The sequence below is a fragment of the Castor canadensis genome, chromosome 10 (genome assembly GCF_047511655.1).
Source record: "Castor canadensis chromosome 10, mCasCan1.hap1v2, whole genome shotgun sequence".
NCBI classification, from domain to species: domain Eukaryota; kingdom Metazoa; phylum Chordata; class Mammalia; order Rodentia; family Castoridae; genus Castor; species Castor canadensis.
The window spans coordinates 123,270,927-123,289,202 of NC_133395.1; the positions used below are offsets into that span (position 1 = coordinate 123,270,927).

At 40.2% G+C, this 18,276-nt stretch overlaps 1 protein-coding gene across 23 annotated transcripts in view; it reads right to left on the reverse strand.

The window, feature by feature from the left end:
* Positions 1-12,094: 12,094 nt before the first annotated feature.
* Magi1 (membrane associated guanylate kinase, WW and PDZ domain containing 1) overlaps positions 12,095-18,276 on the reverse strand; it is a 601,293-nt gene continuing 595,111 nt past the window's right edge. For 17 of the 23 annotated variants that reach the window (XM_074044157.1, XM_074044156.1, XM_074044153.1 and 14 more), the window contains one exon: positions 12,095-15,546. In XM_074044157.1, the coding sequence (XP_073900258.1) occupies positions 14,807-15,546 (740 nt within the window). In that variant the 3' untranslated portion in view covers positions 12,095-14,806. Of the gene's footprint in view, positions 15,547-17,348; positions 17,438-18,276 lie in introns of all 23 variants that reach the window. The other 6 variants (XM_074044163.1, XM_020166288.2, XM_074044162.1 and 3 more) reach the window with 1 other exon arrangement.

The following is an 18,276-nucleotide window of genomic DNA, read 5'->3' on the forward strand; positions in this document are numbered from 1 at the left end:
ATTGAACAGGGACCCTCATGCTTGCTAGGCAGTTGAGGTCTTTTTTGCTTTACTTTTCAGATAAGGTCTCTGCTTTTTTGCCTGGAGCTGGCCTCATACCAGGATCTTTCAACCTATGCCTCCCAATTAGCTGGGATTACAGAAATGCACCACCATGCCCAGCTTGTTTATAGAGATGAGGGTCTTGCTAACTTTTTTTGCCATGGCTGACCTTGAATCAAAAGCCTCCTGATCTCTACCTTCGGAATTACAGACATGTGCCACCATACGTGGTTCCAGCCTTTTTTTGAGATAGTGTTGCATTAACTTTAACCTAGACTGGCCTCTGACCATGTTCCTACAATCTCCACCTCCTGATTGGCTAGAATTACAGGTGTGCTCTACCATGCCCAACTTGTTTTTTGATATAGGGCCTCATTAACTTTTGCCCAGGTTGGCCTTGATCCGAGATCTTCCTGTCTCCACCCCCTTAGGTAACTGAGATTATAGGTATGAACCACCATGAACACCATGCCTTGTCATGTTTAACTTTTTGAGTTCTTTATATTCTAGATATTAATCCCCTGATAGATGAACAACTGAAAAACACTTTCTTCCATTCTGTAGGCTATCTCTTCACTCTGTTGGTTGTTTCCTTTGCTATGTAGAAGCTTCTTAAATTTGATGCACTCCCTTTTGTCCACCCTTGCTCCGATTTCCTAAACTACTAGAGTCCTGTTAAGAAAGTCCTCGCCTGTGTCCCTATCTTGCAGAGATTTCCTCAAGTACATCGAAGTTTCAGGTCTTACATGAAGGTCTCTGATCCACGTTGAGCTGGTTTTTGCTTGGGATGAGAGGCTACCTTCAGTCTTCTACATGTGGACATCTAGGTTCTCAGCACTATTTGTGGAAGAGGATGTCTTTCCTCCAATGTGTGTTTCTGGCATCTTTGTCAACAACCCAGACTGCAGTTGCCTTGGCTTGCTTCTGGTCTTCTATGCTATTCCTTGGACCACGTGTCTGTTTTTGTGTCAGTGTCATGCTGTTTTTGTTACTATGGCTTTGTAGTACAAATTTGAAATCAGGTATTGTGATACCTCCAGCTCTGCTCTGTTTGTTCAGGATCATGTTGGCTATGTGGTGTCTTTTGTGCTTTCATATAAATTTTGGGGTTTTTTCTAGTTCTGTGAAGAATGTTGTTGGAATTTTAATGCATGCTACATTGAATATGTAGATTGCTTTCCATAAAATGGCCATTTTCAAAATACTAATTCTGTTGATCCATGAACATCCATCTCATCTTCAGGTGTCTTCTTCAATTTCTTTCTTCAGTGTTTTATAGTTTTCACTTTAGAGGTCTTCTGCTTCCATGGTTAGGTTCATTCCTAGGGTTGGTTTTTTTTGAAAGACTATTATGAATGGGATTGTTTTCCTTATTTATCAGTGTATTCATTGATGGATTATAGAAAAATACTAGCTTTGTGTGTTGACTTTGTATCCTGCTGCTTTTCTGAAAGTGTTTATCAGGTCCAAGAGTTTTCTGGTGGAGTCTTTAAGGTATAGAATCATACCACATACAAACAGAGATGATTTAACTTTTTCTATCTTCACCCCTTTTATTTCTTTTCCATTATTGCTCTGGTTAAGAATTCAAGTACTATATTGAATAAGAATGGAGAGAGTGGACACCCTTGTCTCATTCTTAATTGTAGGGGGAATGTTTTTAGCTTTTACCCATTCAGCTTAATGTTGCCTACAGGTTCTTATATGTAGCTTTTATTATATTGAAGTATTGTCCTTCTATTTCTAGGTTTTTGGGGGCTTTCATCATAAAAGGGTGTCAGATTTTATCAAAGGCTTTTTCTGCATCTTGAGATAATTGTGATTTTTCCCTCTTGATTCTAAGTGCTGTATTGCACTTATTGATTTGCGTATGTTAAACCAGCCTTGCATCCCTGCAATGAAACCAGCTTGATCGTGATAGATAATGTTATTTATGTGCTGTTGAATTCAATCTGCAAGTATTTATGGAGGATTTTTGTGCATATGTTCATCAAGGAAATTGGTACATAGTTTTATTTTTTGTTGTATCCTTATCCAGTTTTGGTGTCAGAGTGATAATGTCTTAGTGCAATGAGTTTGGAAGTGTTTATTCCCTTCCCATTTCATGAAATAGTTTGAGAAACTGGTGTTATTTTTTCTTTAAAAGTCTGGTATAACTCAGCAGTGAACCCATTTGGTCCTGGATTTTTCTTTATCAGGAGACTCTATTATTACTTCAATCACACTGCTTATTATGGATCCATTTAGGTTGTTGATATCTTCTTGGTTCAATTTTGGTAGCTCATACATGCCTAGAAATTTATCCATTTCTTCTACCTGTTCCAATTAATTAGAATATAAGTTTTCAAAATGTCCCCTAATGATTCTGTAGGTCACTGGTATCTAGTATAATATCCCCTTCTTCATTTTAAATTTTTAATAATTTGGGTCTTCTCTTTCTTTTGGTTAGTTTAGCTAAGGCTTTGCCAATCTTATCTATCATTTTTAAGTACCACTATTTGTTTCATTGATCCTTTGTATTGTTCTTGAGGTCACCACTTCATTGATTTATGTCCTAACTCATTTCTTTTTTGGGTTCAGTTTGGTCTTGTTTTCCTAAGAGCATGAGTCACATCATTAGATTATTTATTTTGAGACCTCTTTCATTTTTTAATATAAGAACTCATAGTTATAAACCTCTTAGAATTGCCTTTGCTTTGTCCCAAAGATTCTGGTGAATTGTGTTTTCATTCTCATTTGATTCTAGGAATTTTAACATTTCCTCCCCAATGTCTTCAATGTAAAGTGTATTGTTTAATCTCCCTGTTTGTATAGTTTGCATTATTTCTCTTGCTGCTGATTTCTACTTTTATTGTCATAATATGATAAAATGCAAGATATTATTTTGGTGTTTTGTATCTGTTAAGGCTTTGTGGCTTAAAATGTTCCATGGGCTGCTGAGAAGAATGTGTATTCCACAGCTCTAGGCTAAAATATTCTGTAGCTGTTAAGTTCATGTGATGTGAATTTAGTATATTGAAGTCACTCACTATTTACATACCTGAACCTGTCTATCCCTTTGTGTTCAATAGTGTTCATTTTATGAAATTGGATATATACTAAAATTACTACATATTCTTGATAGTGTTCCCTTTATTAATATACAGTGATCTTCTTTATCCCTTCTGACTGATTTTAGTTTAAAGTCTGCTTAGTCACATATAAGTATACCTACTTCCTCTTGCTTGGATTCCATTTGCTCAGAAAACCTTTCACTTTAAGTCTATGTATTTCCCCCCCACCCCCAGGGAGGTGAGTTTCTTGTAGACATCAAACACTTGGATCTTGTTTTTTTTTAATCCATTCAGTTAGTTTGCATCTTTTAATTGGAGAGTTAAGACTATTTATATTTAGTGCTATTATTGAGAGGTAGGTACCTAACTTCTCCCTTCTTCATCTTAGAGATTTGCTGGCTTAGTGAGTTAATGTTTGATTCTTTCCTGCTTCTCATTTATTTATCCTTGAGATTTACTGTTTCCTGGTCTTGTGTATATTTTCCCACCTCTTCTGTGTGTAGTGTTACTTTAAATATCTTTTGCAGCAAGTGAACTAAACAGAACTTTCTCAAAAGAAGAAACTCAAATGGCCAAAAAACATGAAAAAATGCTCACCATCTCTAGCAATAAAGGAAATGTAAATTAAAACCACACTAAGATTCCACCTCACCCCTGTTAGAATAGCCATCATTAGCAACACCACTAACAACAGGTGTTGGCGAGGATGCAGGGGAAAAAGGAACCCTCTTACACTGTTGGTGGGAATGTAAACTAGTACAACCACTCTGGAAAAAAATTTGGAGGCTACTTAAAAAGCTAAACATTGATCTACCATTTGATCCAGCAATACCACTCTTGGGGATATACCCAAAAGACTGTGACACAGGTTACTCCAGAGGCACCTGCACACCCATGTTTATTGTGGCACTATTCACAATAGCCAAGTTATGGAAACAGCCAAGATGCCCCTCCACTGACGAATTGATTAAGAAAATGTGGTATCTATACACAATGGAATTTTATGCAGCCATGAAGAAGAATGAAATGTTACCATTCGCTGGTAAATGGATGGAATTGGAGAACATCATTCTGAGTGAGGTTAGCCTGGCCCAAAAGACCAAAAATTGTATGTTCTCCCTCATATGTGGATATTAGATTAAGGGCAAACACAACAAGGGGATTGGACTTTGAGCACGATGAAAGTGAGAGCACACAAGGGAGGTATGAGGATAGATAAGACACCTAAAAAATTAGCTAGCATTTGTTGCCCTTAACGCAGAGAAACTAAAGCAGATACCTTAAAGCAACTGAGGCCAATAGGAAAAGGGGAACAGGTACTAGAGAAAAGGTTAGATCAAAAAGAATTAACCTAGAAGGTAACACCCATGCACAGGAAATTAATGTGAGTCAACTCCCTGTATAGCTATCCTTATCTCAATGAGCAAAAACCCTTGTTCGTTCCTATTATTGCTTATACTCTTTCTACAACAAAATTAGAAATAAGGGCAAAATAGTTTCTGCTAGGTATTGAGGGGGTTGGGGGGAGAGGGAGGGGGTGGAGTGGGTGATAAGGGAGGGGGTGGGGGCAGGGGGGAGAAATGACCCAAGCATTGTATGCATATATGAATAATAAAATAATAAAAAAAAGTAAAAAATAAATAAATATCTCTTGCAATGCTCACTTAGTGATCATGAATTGCTTCTGTTTACATTTATCATAGAAAATCTTCATTTCTCCTTTGATTTTAATGGATAATTATGCTGGATATAGTAATCTTGCTTGGTAGTTATTTGTTTCAGGCTTTGAAATACATCAGTCCTTGCTCTCCTGGTCTTTAGGGTTTCTGCTGTGAAGTATGATGTTCTGTTAAGAACTTTGCACTTCTCTCACAGCTTCCAGTTTTCTTTCTTTGCTCAGTACTCTTAGCACTTTAAATATGACATGGAGATGCTATTTTCTGGTCGTGTGTGTTTGGGGTTCTACGTGTCTTCTTTGTTTCCCTAGATTTGGATTTGTTTTGCTACAATTTCATTGAATAGGTTTTCTCTGTGACTAGTCTATATTTCAGTTCTCTCTTCTACACCACAGATTTGTAAGTTTGGTCTCTTTATAACATCTCAGAGGTCTTGAATATTGTGGTCATGATTGCTTTTTGTTGCCTTTATTGCTATGTGAATGTAGTAATTCCTCAGCCTTGTCTTCAATCACTGATATTCTTTTCTCCACCTGGCTTAGTGCATTGGTGATGCTTTCCATTTATTTTTTATTTTTTTGACAGCAGTAGGGTTTGAACTCAGGGCCTTGTACTTGCTAGGCAGGTGCTCTGCCACTTGAGCCACTCCACCAGCCCTTTTGTGTGTTCGGTATTTTTTGAGATAGGGTCTTGTGAACTATTTGCCTGGGCTGGCTTCAAACCATGATCCTCCTGATCTCTGCCTCCTGAGTAGCTAGAATTATAGGCATGAGCCACCGGCACCCAGCTTCCATTGAGTTTTTTACTTGATTTATTGAGCTTTCCATTTCTAAGATTGCAATTTATTTTTTTCCCATAATCTTTCTGCTGAATTTCTCATCTAAGTTGTTGAATTTCTCATTTAAATCTTGATTTTTTTAGTTCATTCATCTACTTATTTGAGTCCTTTTTGAAGTCATTGATTATGTTTATAGTTAGACTTTTGAATTATTTCCTGGCATTTCAACCATTTCAATATCTTTGGATTCAGTTATTAAAAAGTTAGGAACTTTGGAGGAGTTGAGTTGCCTTGCTTTTTTTATATTTCTTGTGTTTCTATGGTGTGGTTTACCTCTTTCTGTTTTATGTGGGGATCTTAGCATCCTTCTTTTGAGGGTTCTATTCCCAGTACTACCCAGAGAAAAGAAAACAAACTAGCAATACAGCAATACCAAAAAAAAAAAAAAAGCAATAAAAATCAATTAAAGACAACTGTGCCACAACCAACCATGGGAAAGTGGCAAAAAATAATGCAGAATGAACTATGACATTAAAAATTAATAATGGTAAAAGTAATAATAAGATAATTAGAGGAAAGAAAAAATAATAAAAGAATGAAATAAAGAAAGGCAGGGAAAAGAAAGAAGAAAATGAGCAAGGTTAAATAAAAGAAAAATAGCAAAAGTATGTGATGAAGAGGAAAAGAGGAAGAGATAAAAATTCAATTACAGAATAAGGAAAAAAACATAAAATTAGACAAAAAGAGTAAAAAATAAAACCATAGCTAGGTGCTGGTGGCTTACACCTGTAATCCTAGCTATTCAGGAGGTAGAGATCAGGAGGATCGCCATTTGAAGCCAGCCCCAGGCAAATAGTTTGCGAGTCCCTATCTTGAAACAACCCATCACAGAAGAGAGCTGGCAGAATGGCTCAAGTGGTAAGAGTGTGTGTCTAGCAAGCATGAAGTTCTGAATTCAAATCTCAGTGCTGCCCAAACAAAATAATAATATAAAAGATTTTTTTAAATAAAGTAAAAGTAATACTAAAAATATAGTAAAAAGTAAAAAAGTAACTAGGTGGGAGGTGTAGACAGGAGGACTGTAGTCCAAGTCCAGCCTGAATGCAAATGAAAACCATACCTGAAAAATAATTAAAGCAAGAAAGAGCTGGAACGGGGGGGAGGGGGGATAAAGGAGAATGATGGAGGGGTGATTCAACTATATTATAAGAACTTCTGTGTCACAATATGCCCCCAGTACAACAATATGATAATAAAAATTAAATAATATTTTTAAAAAAGGGCTGGGAGAATGGCTCAAATGGCCTAGCAAGCATAAGGCCACGAGTTCAAACCCTGGCACTGGAAGAAGAAGAGGGGAAGGTGAAGAAAAATAATTGGAGATGCTTCTTTCTGGGTCCTCTAATATTGGAATCTACCAGATGGGGGGTAATGGGCCATACCTGGAGTCTATTCTGGCTCCTCTGTTCTCCTTGGATAGAGTGGGCAAAGGACAGAGCAAGTCAATGGTACGTTGTTGGCATCAGGGCTGCATTCACTTCAGAAGCTTCCCTTTTTGTATACCAAGAGCTGCTGCTGGCCCCAACAAACTTTGTGGTCTATGGGCCAGGCAGATTACCGTTCACTACAGAGGCACCCCAGTTTGCATACCCAGAGGCAGCAAATGTCCAAGCCAAGGTGTGTCTCCTGAGTGCATCAGAGAATGAGAACTAATGAAACAAACAGAGTAGTGAGTTCTGCACCAAAGGGGTGAAACTGAGGGAACCCAGAACTCTGCCTGCTGTTCTGAGGCACCCAGCAGTAAGCCACCCTGAGGTAGCGAACAGGCTGCAAAAATCCAGTGACCCACTGGGCTTGGGGTCAGAATGCTCAGTCCCACCTGGCAGCAAACCACATACAGCAGGGAGGCAGCTCCAGAGGCCGAGCAATTGTTGGCTATAAGCTTGGGGCTTTTAGTTTCTGCAGTCAGTAATCCAACAGCTGTGAGGCTTGCTCCTCACCACAAAGGTTCAGGCCACTGACCATCATATCCTCCACAACCTGAGCTCCCTGCTGCTTAAATTTCTTAGTGGATCTGCGTCCCCCTCTCCAGCTGCCTCTTGTGGCCATCTCCCACCCAGATACTGTGGAAGAGCATCTTCAGGCACCTACAGGATGTCAGTCTCACATGACAGGTCCCCTCTCAAGATGGTGCCTGATGGACATCTCTGAGAAATGGATACCATGGATTTCTGCTATGAAGGAGTCACTGTCAAGATCAAATCCCCACACTGGTTTTAAGGTTTCCAAGAACCACGGATTTTTTTCTTTTGACTAGAATTGCCAGTCTGTTATCTCCAGGTCTGCCTCTGGCTTTCCTTGTGGTTTCAGCTCACTTTCCCTCCCTGCCCCCTTGCCACCCAGAGGAGCTGGGGTTGGAATCGTGTTTTGTACTTTTCTGTGTCACCTGTTATCGTGTGTTTTTAGCTGTCCTGTCACCTTTTTTTTGACTTTTTTAAATTCATATGTGCATACAATGTTTGGGTCATTTCTTGCCCTTTCCCCTGCCCACTCCCTCTCCCCCCACCCTCTTGATACCAGACAGAAGCTATTTTGCCCTTATCTCTAATTTTGTTGAAGAGAGAGTATAAGCAATAATAGGAAGGAACAAGGGGTTTTGCTGGTTGAGTTAAGGATAGCTATACAGGGAGTTGACTCACATTAATTTCCTGTGCATGTGTGTTACCTTCTAGGTTAATTCTTCTTGAACTAACCTTTTCTTTAGTTCCTGGTCCCCTTCTCCTATTGGCCTCTGTCACTTTAAAGTTTCTGCATTAGTTCCTTTGCATTGAGGACATCAAAAGCTATCTTGTTTTGTTTTTTTTGGGGGGGTGGTTTCTTGCCTATCCTCAAACCTTCCTTGTGTGCTCACTTTATCATATGATTAAAGTCCAATCCCCTTGTGTGTTTGCTCTTGATCTAAAGTCCACATATGAGGGAGAACATAAGATTCTTGGTCTTCTTGGCCTGGCTAACCTCGCTCAGGATGTTCTTCAGTTCCATCCATTTACCTGCAAATGTTAAGATTTCATTCTTCTTCATGGCTGAGTAGTATTCCATTGTGTATAAATACCATGTTTTCTTAATCCATTCATCAATAGTGGGGGCACCTTGGCTCTTTCTATAACTTGGCTGTGAATAGCACTGCAATAAACATGGGTGTGCAAATGCTTTTGGAGTAACCTGTGTTGCATTCCTTTGGGTATATCCCCAAGAGTGGGGTTGCTGGATCATATGGCAGATCTATGTTTAGATTTTGAGAAGCCTCCAAATTTTTTTTCCATAGTAGTCGTACTAGTTTGCATTCCCACCAGCAGTGTATAAGGGTTCCTTTTTCCCCACATCTTTGCCAACACCTGTTGTTGGTGGTGTTTCTAATGAGTCACCTCTTTAATTCTTGATGCTCTTCCTATTTCCTCAGAGAATGTTCTCCCCTCTGCTACCATGATTTTCTCATTTATAGTATTGTATAACAGAAACTTCTAATCCACCATCTTACCCCAGAAGCCCCACTGGCAATGCAGTAATCACTTCTGTGGACTAGGATTGACTGACGGTGAAGACTGCCACCTTTTATTTTATATTCTCCTGAAATGGTTGAATTTGTTATTATAAGTATTCATTAGTTTTGTAAATTTAAAGTGTTTTTCAAAATAGGGTACCAACATCAAAAGAGGGAAGGAAGAGAGGGAGGGAGGGAAAACCAGATTACATTTGATACCTAGAAAAACAAGCAAAGGAATTTGTAAGACTAGAGAAAACCAGATAAAATAGTAAATGACTGAATTTATCTAACAAAAGAAACTGGGTACAAAGTGCAAAGTATTCTGAGTGTACTGGTAAAGGTATAGTGAAGAGAAATAAAAGGATTTAGATAGGACAGGTAATGAACATTTTTGTGTGTGAGAGAGACTGGAGTTTGAACTCAGGGCTTCAGCTTGCAACCAGGGATGATGAATTATTTTAGTAAGATGGCAAAATGACAAGGACGCTCGTGTTCTCTGGGATGGGATTACATGGCAACAGGTGCTGTGTGGATGAGCACCTGTGCCTAATTCTCTTCCCCCAGTCTGCTGGCCACGGTGCTGAGGCTATCTTTCTCAAACTCAGTCTTGACCTGGTCACATTCCCTCTCCCTCAAGAGACACAACTCAAGGGCTTGGTAAAAGCTCTTCAATGGTTCCTTGTCTATTTAAAGTCTGAAATTTGGAATAAGGCTGGACTGGCCCTTTATGGATTTACACTTCCATTTGGACCACAGTCCCTTCCTTCCCTCTGTACCTCTGCCTCAGCCTGCACTGTACTTTTTCTGGTACCAAGCAAATCCTTCTGGTCTGTCCAATTATCACTTTCCTCAATCTGGCTGAATCTTTACTCATCACTATCACTGTGCACTATGCCTCTTCATGGTATGTGGATTATATTTTTTTCTTCTCCCATTCAACTATAAGCTTTCTAGACCAAGAACCAGGTATTCCCATCTATCATGCACCTGGCACAGACTTGGTCTTCAATAAATATGCAAGAAAACAAGTCACTGAGAAACAAGCCTAGGGTATTATTTGTACAAATTAGCAGCCTTTCTAGTTCCCCATCAGTGCTTACCGGTGAGGTGTTTGGAGCTGCAGGCAGTGGAGATCATGGCCTTATTTCCCCCAGAAACATCACAATATTCACTGCAGTAAGAGACAGCAGTCAAATGCAATACTTGAGTATTTAGCATATATCACAAGTTAATACCTCCTTGTTTAAATCCAAGCAATGGATCTTGGGCTTTGGATCCAACAAACGCTAATGAAGTATGACTGCATCCCTTTTGCTTCCCACTAGTCAAAATAGTTCACGTAAGGCCCATCCTTGCAAGACAGACCCCAAGTTGTGGTGGAAAGGACTGAGCTTCGTCATTTCCTTTTAGTGGATTTTTGCTAGGCAGGTGCTGTACCATGTAAGCCACACACCTCCAGCCCTTTTTGCTTTAGGTTACTTTTTAAAGCTTCTCATTTTGCCTGGGGCTGGTCTGGATCTCGAACCTCCTGGGATGACTATCACAGTCCACCATACTTGGCTTATTACTTGAGATGAGACCTTGCTAACTTTTTGCATAGATTGGCCTTGCTTTCTACCTCCTGAGGAGTTGGGATGCCATTGTCCTTCTTGCAACCTTGTAATGTGTATTTCAAAAGCACTGATCTTATTGTGTGACCACTCACAATGGTGATGGCATTGCCTCATAATAAGAAAATTCACCTAGAGGAATTTGGAAGGGCTCTTCCTTTCAAGATTAATGCAGACCACCAAAGGTGAGCCTCAGCTTGCCCACCAGCAGGAAAAGTCCTGACATCTATAATTAAGTCTCAGCACATTCTTTTTAGTGTGGCTATTTATGGCAGGCACAGGATTTGTGTGACGTTAGGGCTTTACAAATAGCTTTAGTTATTGGTTAAGCTAGGGACCATTTCTAGATGCCTTCTTTCACAAATGAGATACTAAGGAAGAGAGCAGTGTCCGTAATTACCATGTTGGTAACCAAATGAAGCAAAATACAGCAAAAGAGATGCACTGTAGGAAGGCCTGCTATTGAGCACAATACCCTTTTGAATGCCCAGGAGCTTCGACTCTGTAGGAAAACCCCAGGCACAAAGTCATACAAAAGGAACAACCCACAAAGTGTGTGAAGGAAATGAGAAAGTTATTTGAAACTACATGATCAGACCAGGGGCTTTTTAAGTCATAAGGTAATGGATCAGGCTTTGCATCTGGTATGACTTGGTAGTCATTATTCCTAATGTATACGTCTACCTTCAAACGCTATGCTTGGAGACTATTTTTGTCTCAATTTCAGAGCATAGCATTTTGGTTTCATATTTCAAAACAGTGGTAAGTATAGTATATTTAGTAGCATGAGTCATATTATTTAATTTTACAATTAAACTAAAAGTGTTTCTTCTCCATTTTAATAGAGAAAATGTATTTCTTCATTTTAATTGTTTAGAAACTCAATAAAAAAAAGTCATTTACTGATTGCCAGAGGTGTGCCAAGCACTTTGCACTTATTCTGATCAACACTGTGAGGTACATCCCTTCAAAGAGGAGGAAAGGAGCTTCACTTGGTTAAGGACCCTGCACGAGTATCACAGAGTTAGGAAGTAAAGCTCTTGCCTTGGCAGAATTTGCTTTACTACCAGGCTTCTATGCAGTATGTTCAAATTCCCAGTGCACAAATTAGCTGAGGATCTTGTTAAATATACAGTTTGACTCAGTAGGTCTGGAGTGGGGTCTGAGATTCTACATTTCTAGAAGTTTCCCAGTGGTGATGAGGCAGCTGTTTCATAGACCACACTTTGAGCAATAAGACACTTTGGCACAGCAACCACAGGGTCCCTTTTTTTTTCTTCCAAAAGAATGGAATGTTAGAGAGGTGGGATCAGGGACCCTCCACTGACAACTTGACCCTAATACATTTGAGACAACATGGAGACAAGGAAGATACCAATCAGAAGCAATAGTGATTATGGAATGCATACATTTCCATGTATTTTTTACAGTAAAAATGTATTAAAAAATCTTTCACAAAAGAAACTTAAAAAATACAAGAAGGGTATTAAGTCCTCCCCCCGACATTCTTTTAGGCATCAACTGTGTAATGGAGCGAGGGAAGTTCTAAATGGTTTGATTTCATCATACAAAATACTCATCCATCATCTCTCATCAACACTTTTACATGAAAGGGGAGGGGGAGAATCAAGAATCCGTTTCCAATTTAAGATTACAGTAGTTCAAAGAAATCTATCTTTCGGCTTAATGCACAGCCCCTGCACAATATGGTATTTCCAAAGCAAGTCTGATGTGTGGGATTAAGGTGACATTGCCACACCAAAAAGTCTTCAGGAACTGAGACAAGCTAAGGTGGCAGTACAGATTTTAAAATGTCAAATACCATCTCTTTCAACAAGAAAAACATCAAGATGTTAACTTCAATATGTACTCCAAAAATCCACCTTGATTTCACTTATTTAAAACCCTGGACCACAATTGCGAGCATCAGTTATTTAATATCACAGATTGTGCTAGAACTAGTGAGAAAAAATCCTAGCAGTGGAGCCTTAGGAATAAAATACCCAAGTTAGCTCTTAAGAATTATTAAAAATCATCACTCCCTTGTACTCTTCCTCAGCTTTACTACACAGCTCAATGTATGCTCATATGGAAAATTCATGATAATGAAAATAGCATCCACAGACTTTTTCTTCCTTTTTAGCTACAGCATGTACATCGTGCTTGTTCCAGGAAAGGAACTTGTTTTATAAATGTCCACACGACTATAGCTACTCATTCTAATGGTATGTACAAACCCATAAGTCAAATAAAGCTATGAACAATGTAATATTTATATATGCATAGTGTTTTATAAAAAGATCGGCCCACATACCGCTTTTCATCAATACAGAAAGAGCATTAAGTCCATAGCACATGGCAAGAAATATAAATGAGTGAAGAACAGAGAATGCAAACGAGTGCTTAATAATTCACAAGCAGGCTCACCATGGAGGAAATGATGATATCCCAAACCAACTAAAGCTTTAGAGAATTACTTATATAGTCTCCCATTTTAAAACAACTTTACATACCTGATTTAGTTTACATTAAAATATATCCCCATGAATCAATTTGTTCATTTTCAGAAATATAAACACATATCACATTCCTCACAGCTAAATTTTTGTCATAAATTCTCTTTTATACAGGAAAAAAAGGCAACAGTTGTTTTTGTTTTTCTCCAACAGGCTCTATTAATTACAATTTTTAACTTTGTACACACAATGATTGGTTTTTTTTCTTTTTTTTTTTTTTTAATACAGTACCATGGGAACAACAGTGATTGACTTGCAAAGTTTTGTGTCTGTATGGAAAATGCAAAACAGTACTACAGAAATACACAATGCACTGTAAGCATCGGTTTGCTACAGTGGTCCAACAGGTACAAGCAAACGTTTTGGCTCAGCTAGGCAGTAATCCTTTTAAACCACATCCCGGGGCTACAGCCAACCCATCCACACCTCCTGAGGGTTCAGAAAAGAATGGATCTTAAAAAAAAAGAAATGTCACTAAGTTTTGTTCTGCTGTCAAAGACAAACCTAAAGATGTTGAATATGGTTTGAAAGTGCAATCAGCATTTCTAGGAATGAGCAGCCCTAACTCTCATGGTTTTAAACAGCAAGAGAAAGGTTCCTTCCACCAAAGCTCATTCTCTCCACCCCAATTTGGCAGAAGGCAACCACAGGCTTATGCTACAAAGGAGGGGGGTGCTTTCCACAGTGGGGATGTTTATGTCTCCTCTTACTGGGCACACTGTCCTACAGTCCCATCTACTCAGATTCAAATCTGACAATACAGGTGTTTGCTGTCTCTTCCTTCTAGTTCTTGAGCAAAGCTGTGATGGCATTGCCTTACATGAGATCCTATTCTATAGTGGAGATGCTAATGGACTTGGCAATCTGTGCTTAGGCTGTATTTGGGTAATGGCGGCCAGACTTCTTGTCTCTGTGCCTTCCTGGGCCAGGGAGAGTACAAACTTTTTTTTTGAACAAACTATAACTCAAGAACATATAATTTCTTTGTGCTGCACGGTTTAGCTATAAATATCCTTCATTTGTAATAGTAGTCTTGTCATACAGTTTGCTTAATTTTAGGATCACTGGCAATCCTAATTCATTCCAAAATGTCCTCAGTTTTTACAAGTAGAAGTTTGTCTTTTTGCTCTTTGCTTATAAGAAAAACTCCTGTCTACAGTATAGCACTACATCACTACTTAACAGTCTACATCAAGTTAATTAAACTTAGTAATTTCCCTTACTTAGAGAAAATGACCAACAGCCCCATTTAACCAGGAGAGAAAAAAGTTTGCCCAAAAAAGGGGAACAATTCTTGACAATTCTACAGTTTATGTAGAAACAAAATCTACATCCCTCTGGGCTAGTATTTTGGCAAATAACTTCCAAAAAAAGTATGCATTTTAAAAATACTTTCTTTAATATGATACATCAGGCACAACACTTTTCATATATATATTTTTTTTCTGATAAGATTTCAAACGCACAAAATGTTCGTTGCTCTTCAGAGGATCATCAGGTGTCAGATGCTTCATTAGGTAAGAAACTAAATGATTTCAGGTTTGTGACCTTCCTCTTAGAACCTTTGACACGGTAAAGGTTGGCGTCTCAGATGCTGAGGTCGGTGCTACATTCTTTGTAAGGCCGCCTTCTCTGCTCAGGGGCATTTCTGGAACTTCTGCCGGCCTCCTGTTTCACACCGGCCTCTTCCCTCTCTCGGTGGTGGCCGGCTCGGTCCTCCCGGTTCCTTCGGTCCAGGGAGCGCTCTCGCCGGCGCTCGGGGGACCTGGCGCGCCTGCGGTCGCTGGACTTGGCTCTCCTCTCCGGGGAGGCCCCGCGCCTGCGCTCTGGGGACCGTCTCTGCTCCAGGAGTCTCTCCAGGGACCTGCGCCGCCGGCCGGGCGACCGTTCCCGCCTCCTCTCGGGAGACGGCTCCCTTCTCTTCTCATGCTTCTCCCTCCTCTCCAAAGTATTGTCAGCGCTCCGGGTGCCTTCCCGGCGCTTCTCCGGGGACCTCCTCTTGGGGCCATTGGTCTCCAGGCGCTCGGGCTGCTGCGCATCTCTCCGTCCCCCCTCGGGTGCCCGGTCCTTGGGTCGGTATGCCCCGCTGTCGGCTTTTCTAGAAGTTCCATTCCAGGTGTGGTGTTCATTGGGTTGTCTGCTGTACTCTCTGCTGCCTTTTGCGTCCTTCGCATGTGCCCGCTTTTCCCCATGTGGTGATGATTTGTGACGATCGGGTGGGTAACTGGACTCCAATGATGGATGCGGCCGGCGGTCGGGCGGCCCGGGCCTCACTTCCGGAACACCTTGTGCACCGGTGGAGGGGCCGTTCCGGTCGCTGCTGGGGTCTGGGGGAAGAGAAAGGAGAGCAACCGTTTGGTAAGAAGGATCTTTTGGTTCTGGCCCCCGCTCCCGCCCGCACTTGACTCATTAGTCACGACAAACGGACAACTGTCAGAGCAGTCAGAATCAAAGCCAACTGAATCCTGGTTAACCTCAGTACAGCTACAACTTGGGGTTAAAAACTAGTATTTGTGGCTTTCGATATCTAGCTGACTGTTCTCCATGCGCAAGACATCCATGATTCGAGAACTGATCGAACTAGTCGTGGTTCTGGTATTTAAAAACAACCCAAATAATCTTTCTAGAAGTATCAGAACTTCCCCGTATTACCTATCCCTTGTGCTTGCTTCCCCACCCACCAGCCCTTCTTCCTCTCCCTCCTCCCCTCCCCCCACATATTCCTTCATTAAAAAACAAAACAACAAAACACTTGTTTTTACTTGCTTAAAAGTAACCTAGGACAGTAACCTGGACGGGCTTGAGGGAAGCTTTCAGGAGGTAGAAATAGTCTGTGTCTCATCTGGGTGGTGATTAAACTGGATACACCGGACTTACGTATTTCACTATATGTAAAGTGTACTTGCACTTTAAAAAAAACAACACAGGGTGTTGGGCAAAGGGGATTATGGAGGCAACACACAGGCCGGATGCTGATTGGCAAACGCGACATGGTCCATTAAACTACTCTTTCTACACTTGTGCGTATTACTGAAATTACTTAACTACTTTGTCAACTTTTGTGTAAACTCAAAAATAAGGGGCTCTTCTTAAAAATTCAGAGTTTTCTGACAGAAAAAAGGGAGGGCAAGAAGGGTTTTTAGGTACCCATCTGAGATTAGGGCTTATGAAATCCTTCAATTTAAAGGTACGTTTTCCTTATGCCATATGAAGCAATGGTATTTATGAACTGCGGAGCCACTGGACTGCTTTGTGCACCATCAGGCATCCTGCAAATTAAAATAGGGCATCCCATGACAACTCCTATTTATTGTTGTTATACTATCTGAAATGACACTGCAAATGTTTTGGGTAGCATCTTAAATTTTTGAGGGCTCTTTGCAAAGCAGGGATGCTTTGTTGCAGTTATAAACCCAAGCTATTGGCACCTGAAATGATATACTGCACTGTGGAGAACAGGGTTCTTAAAAGATCTTTCATGAGGCAACAAGATCAATAGTAAGCAATTTAATATGTTTCATGAAGGATCTCCCAAAACCCAAGGTGACTTTTAACAAAAGCAGGAATACAGTATAGAGCAAGGGTCCTGTAAGTTTTTCTAAAGGATCAAATTTTGGACCAAACAGTCCCTGTTGCAAATATTCAATTCTGCCCTTGCGGTGCAAATAAGAGAAATGTGATATGGCTATGTGTCAATAAAACTTTATTTACAAAAACAGACTGTGGACAGGATTTGGCCCATGGATTGTAGTTTGCCAAGAGATACCTTGGCAAGAGATAGTTATCTCTTCTAACTATCTAGCAAAGCACTCTCTGCGTAGGTGAGAGAACTATGATATCGAGCTCATTCTTTCAAAATTCTCGGTGGCCTACTAGGATGAAGACAAAAAGTCTTTTGACACCTGGGGGGGGGCACTTAGATCACTACTGTCACTCTAACTTGGATTCTTACGCCTACTTTTAAGACAAGGGAGAGCAACACTTCAACAGGGTCAGCAGGGTACTTACAATTCAAAGAACGCAGGGTGCTCAGAATGAATTGCCAAACATATCAAAATAGAGCTAAGCAGAAGCAATGAGGAAATTAGGCCACAGCACAGAAACACCTAGTATTGATTGAGCTACAAACCGTAGTTTGATTATGGCCCATTAGGTAGAAGCAAGCCTCCCCGAGCTTTTCATTTCTCATACATGCAGCGATATTAGGAGGTATCATCGCTGTAGAAGGGAGGGCCCAGCACCAAGAACAGTCAGAGAGAAAGAGAAAGAGAGAAAGAGAAAAAGTAGAACATTTAGAATCCCTATAACAAGGAAGAAAGAAAAAAAATCTGCATTTGTTAACATAGGGCAAAGAGAGTTTATTCGTCCAGTCAAGACAGTCTAAGGCAACACTCAAATAAGGCTGCAGAGACCGTATATTGGAACAGTGACGTTTTTAGACAGCCATTAAGATGACTTGAGAACCCAGACAAAGGATGCACCCTTTTGCTTTTTGTTTTGTTTTGTGTTTTCTCAAACAACTGCAACAATGACAGGCTGGCATAGGAGAGCATTAACAATAAACAACAAAAGAACAAAGTTCCCTTCCACCCCCCCACCCCCCGCCCCAAGACCACGGCAGTTAAATTAAGTACAAAAAACTCATTACAAAAATAGCCTCACAGAGAAGCAGGTTCCAATCAAGTCAGAAAAATATTGGAACTTAACATATTGTAACCCATTTGTGACTCTAATCAATAAATAGAATTAGAGAGATTTAGTCCAAATGACACATGGAAACAGTACAGCAGCATAACCCTGGCATGTTCAACCCTTCTTGGAAAACCGTATATTTAAATGATCTTTATTTTTAGCCCAAAGAACATTTGTTAGTGTTGGATTTTCATCCTCAGTGCAAAGACACAGGTTTGGAGAAGGTACACAGGTTACTGACGATGACTCTCAAATGAAATATCACATCCAACAGAAGCATAGGGAAGACAGAAAAGGGAGACAATGTTACACGGTTTCAGTGGCATCAATACCCCTAAGGTTAGTTCAGTACAGTGCACAGCCAG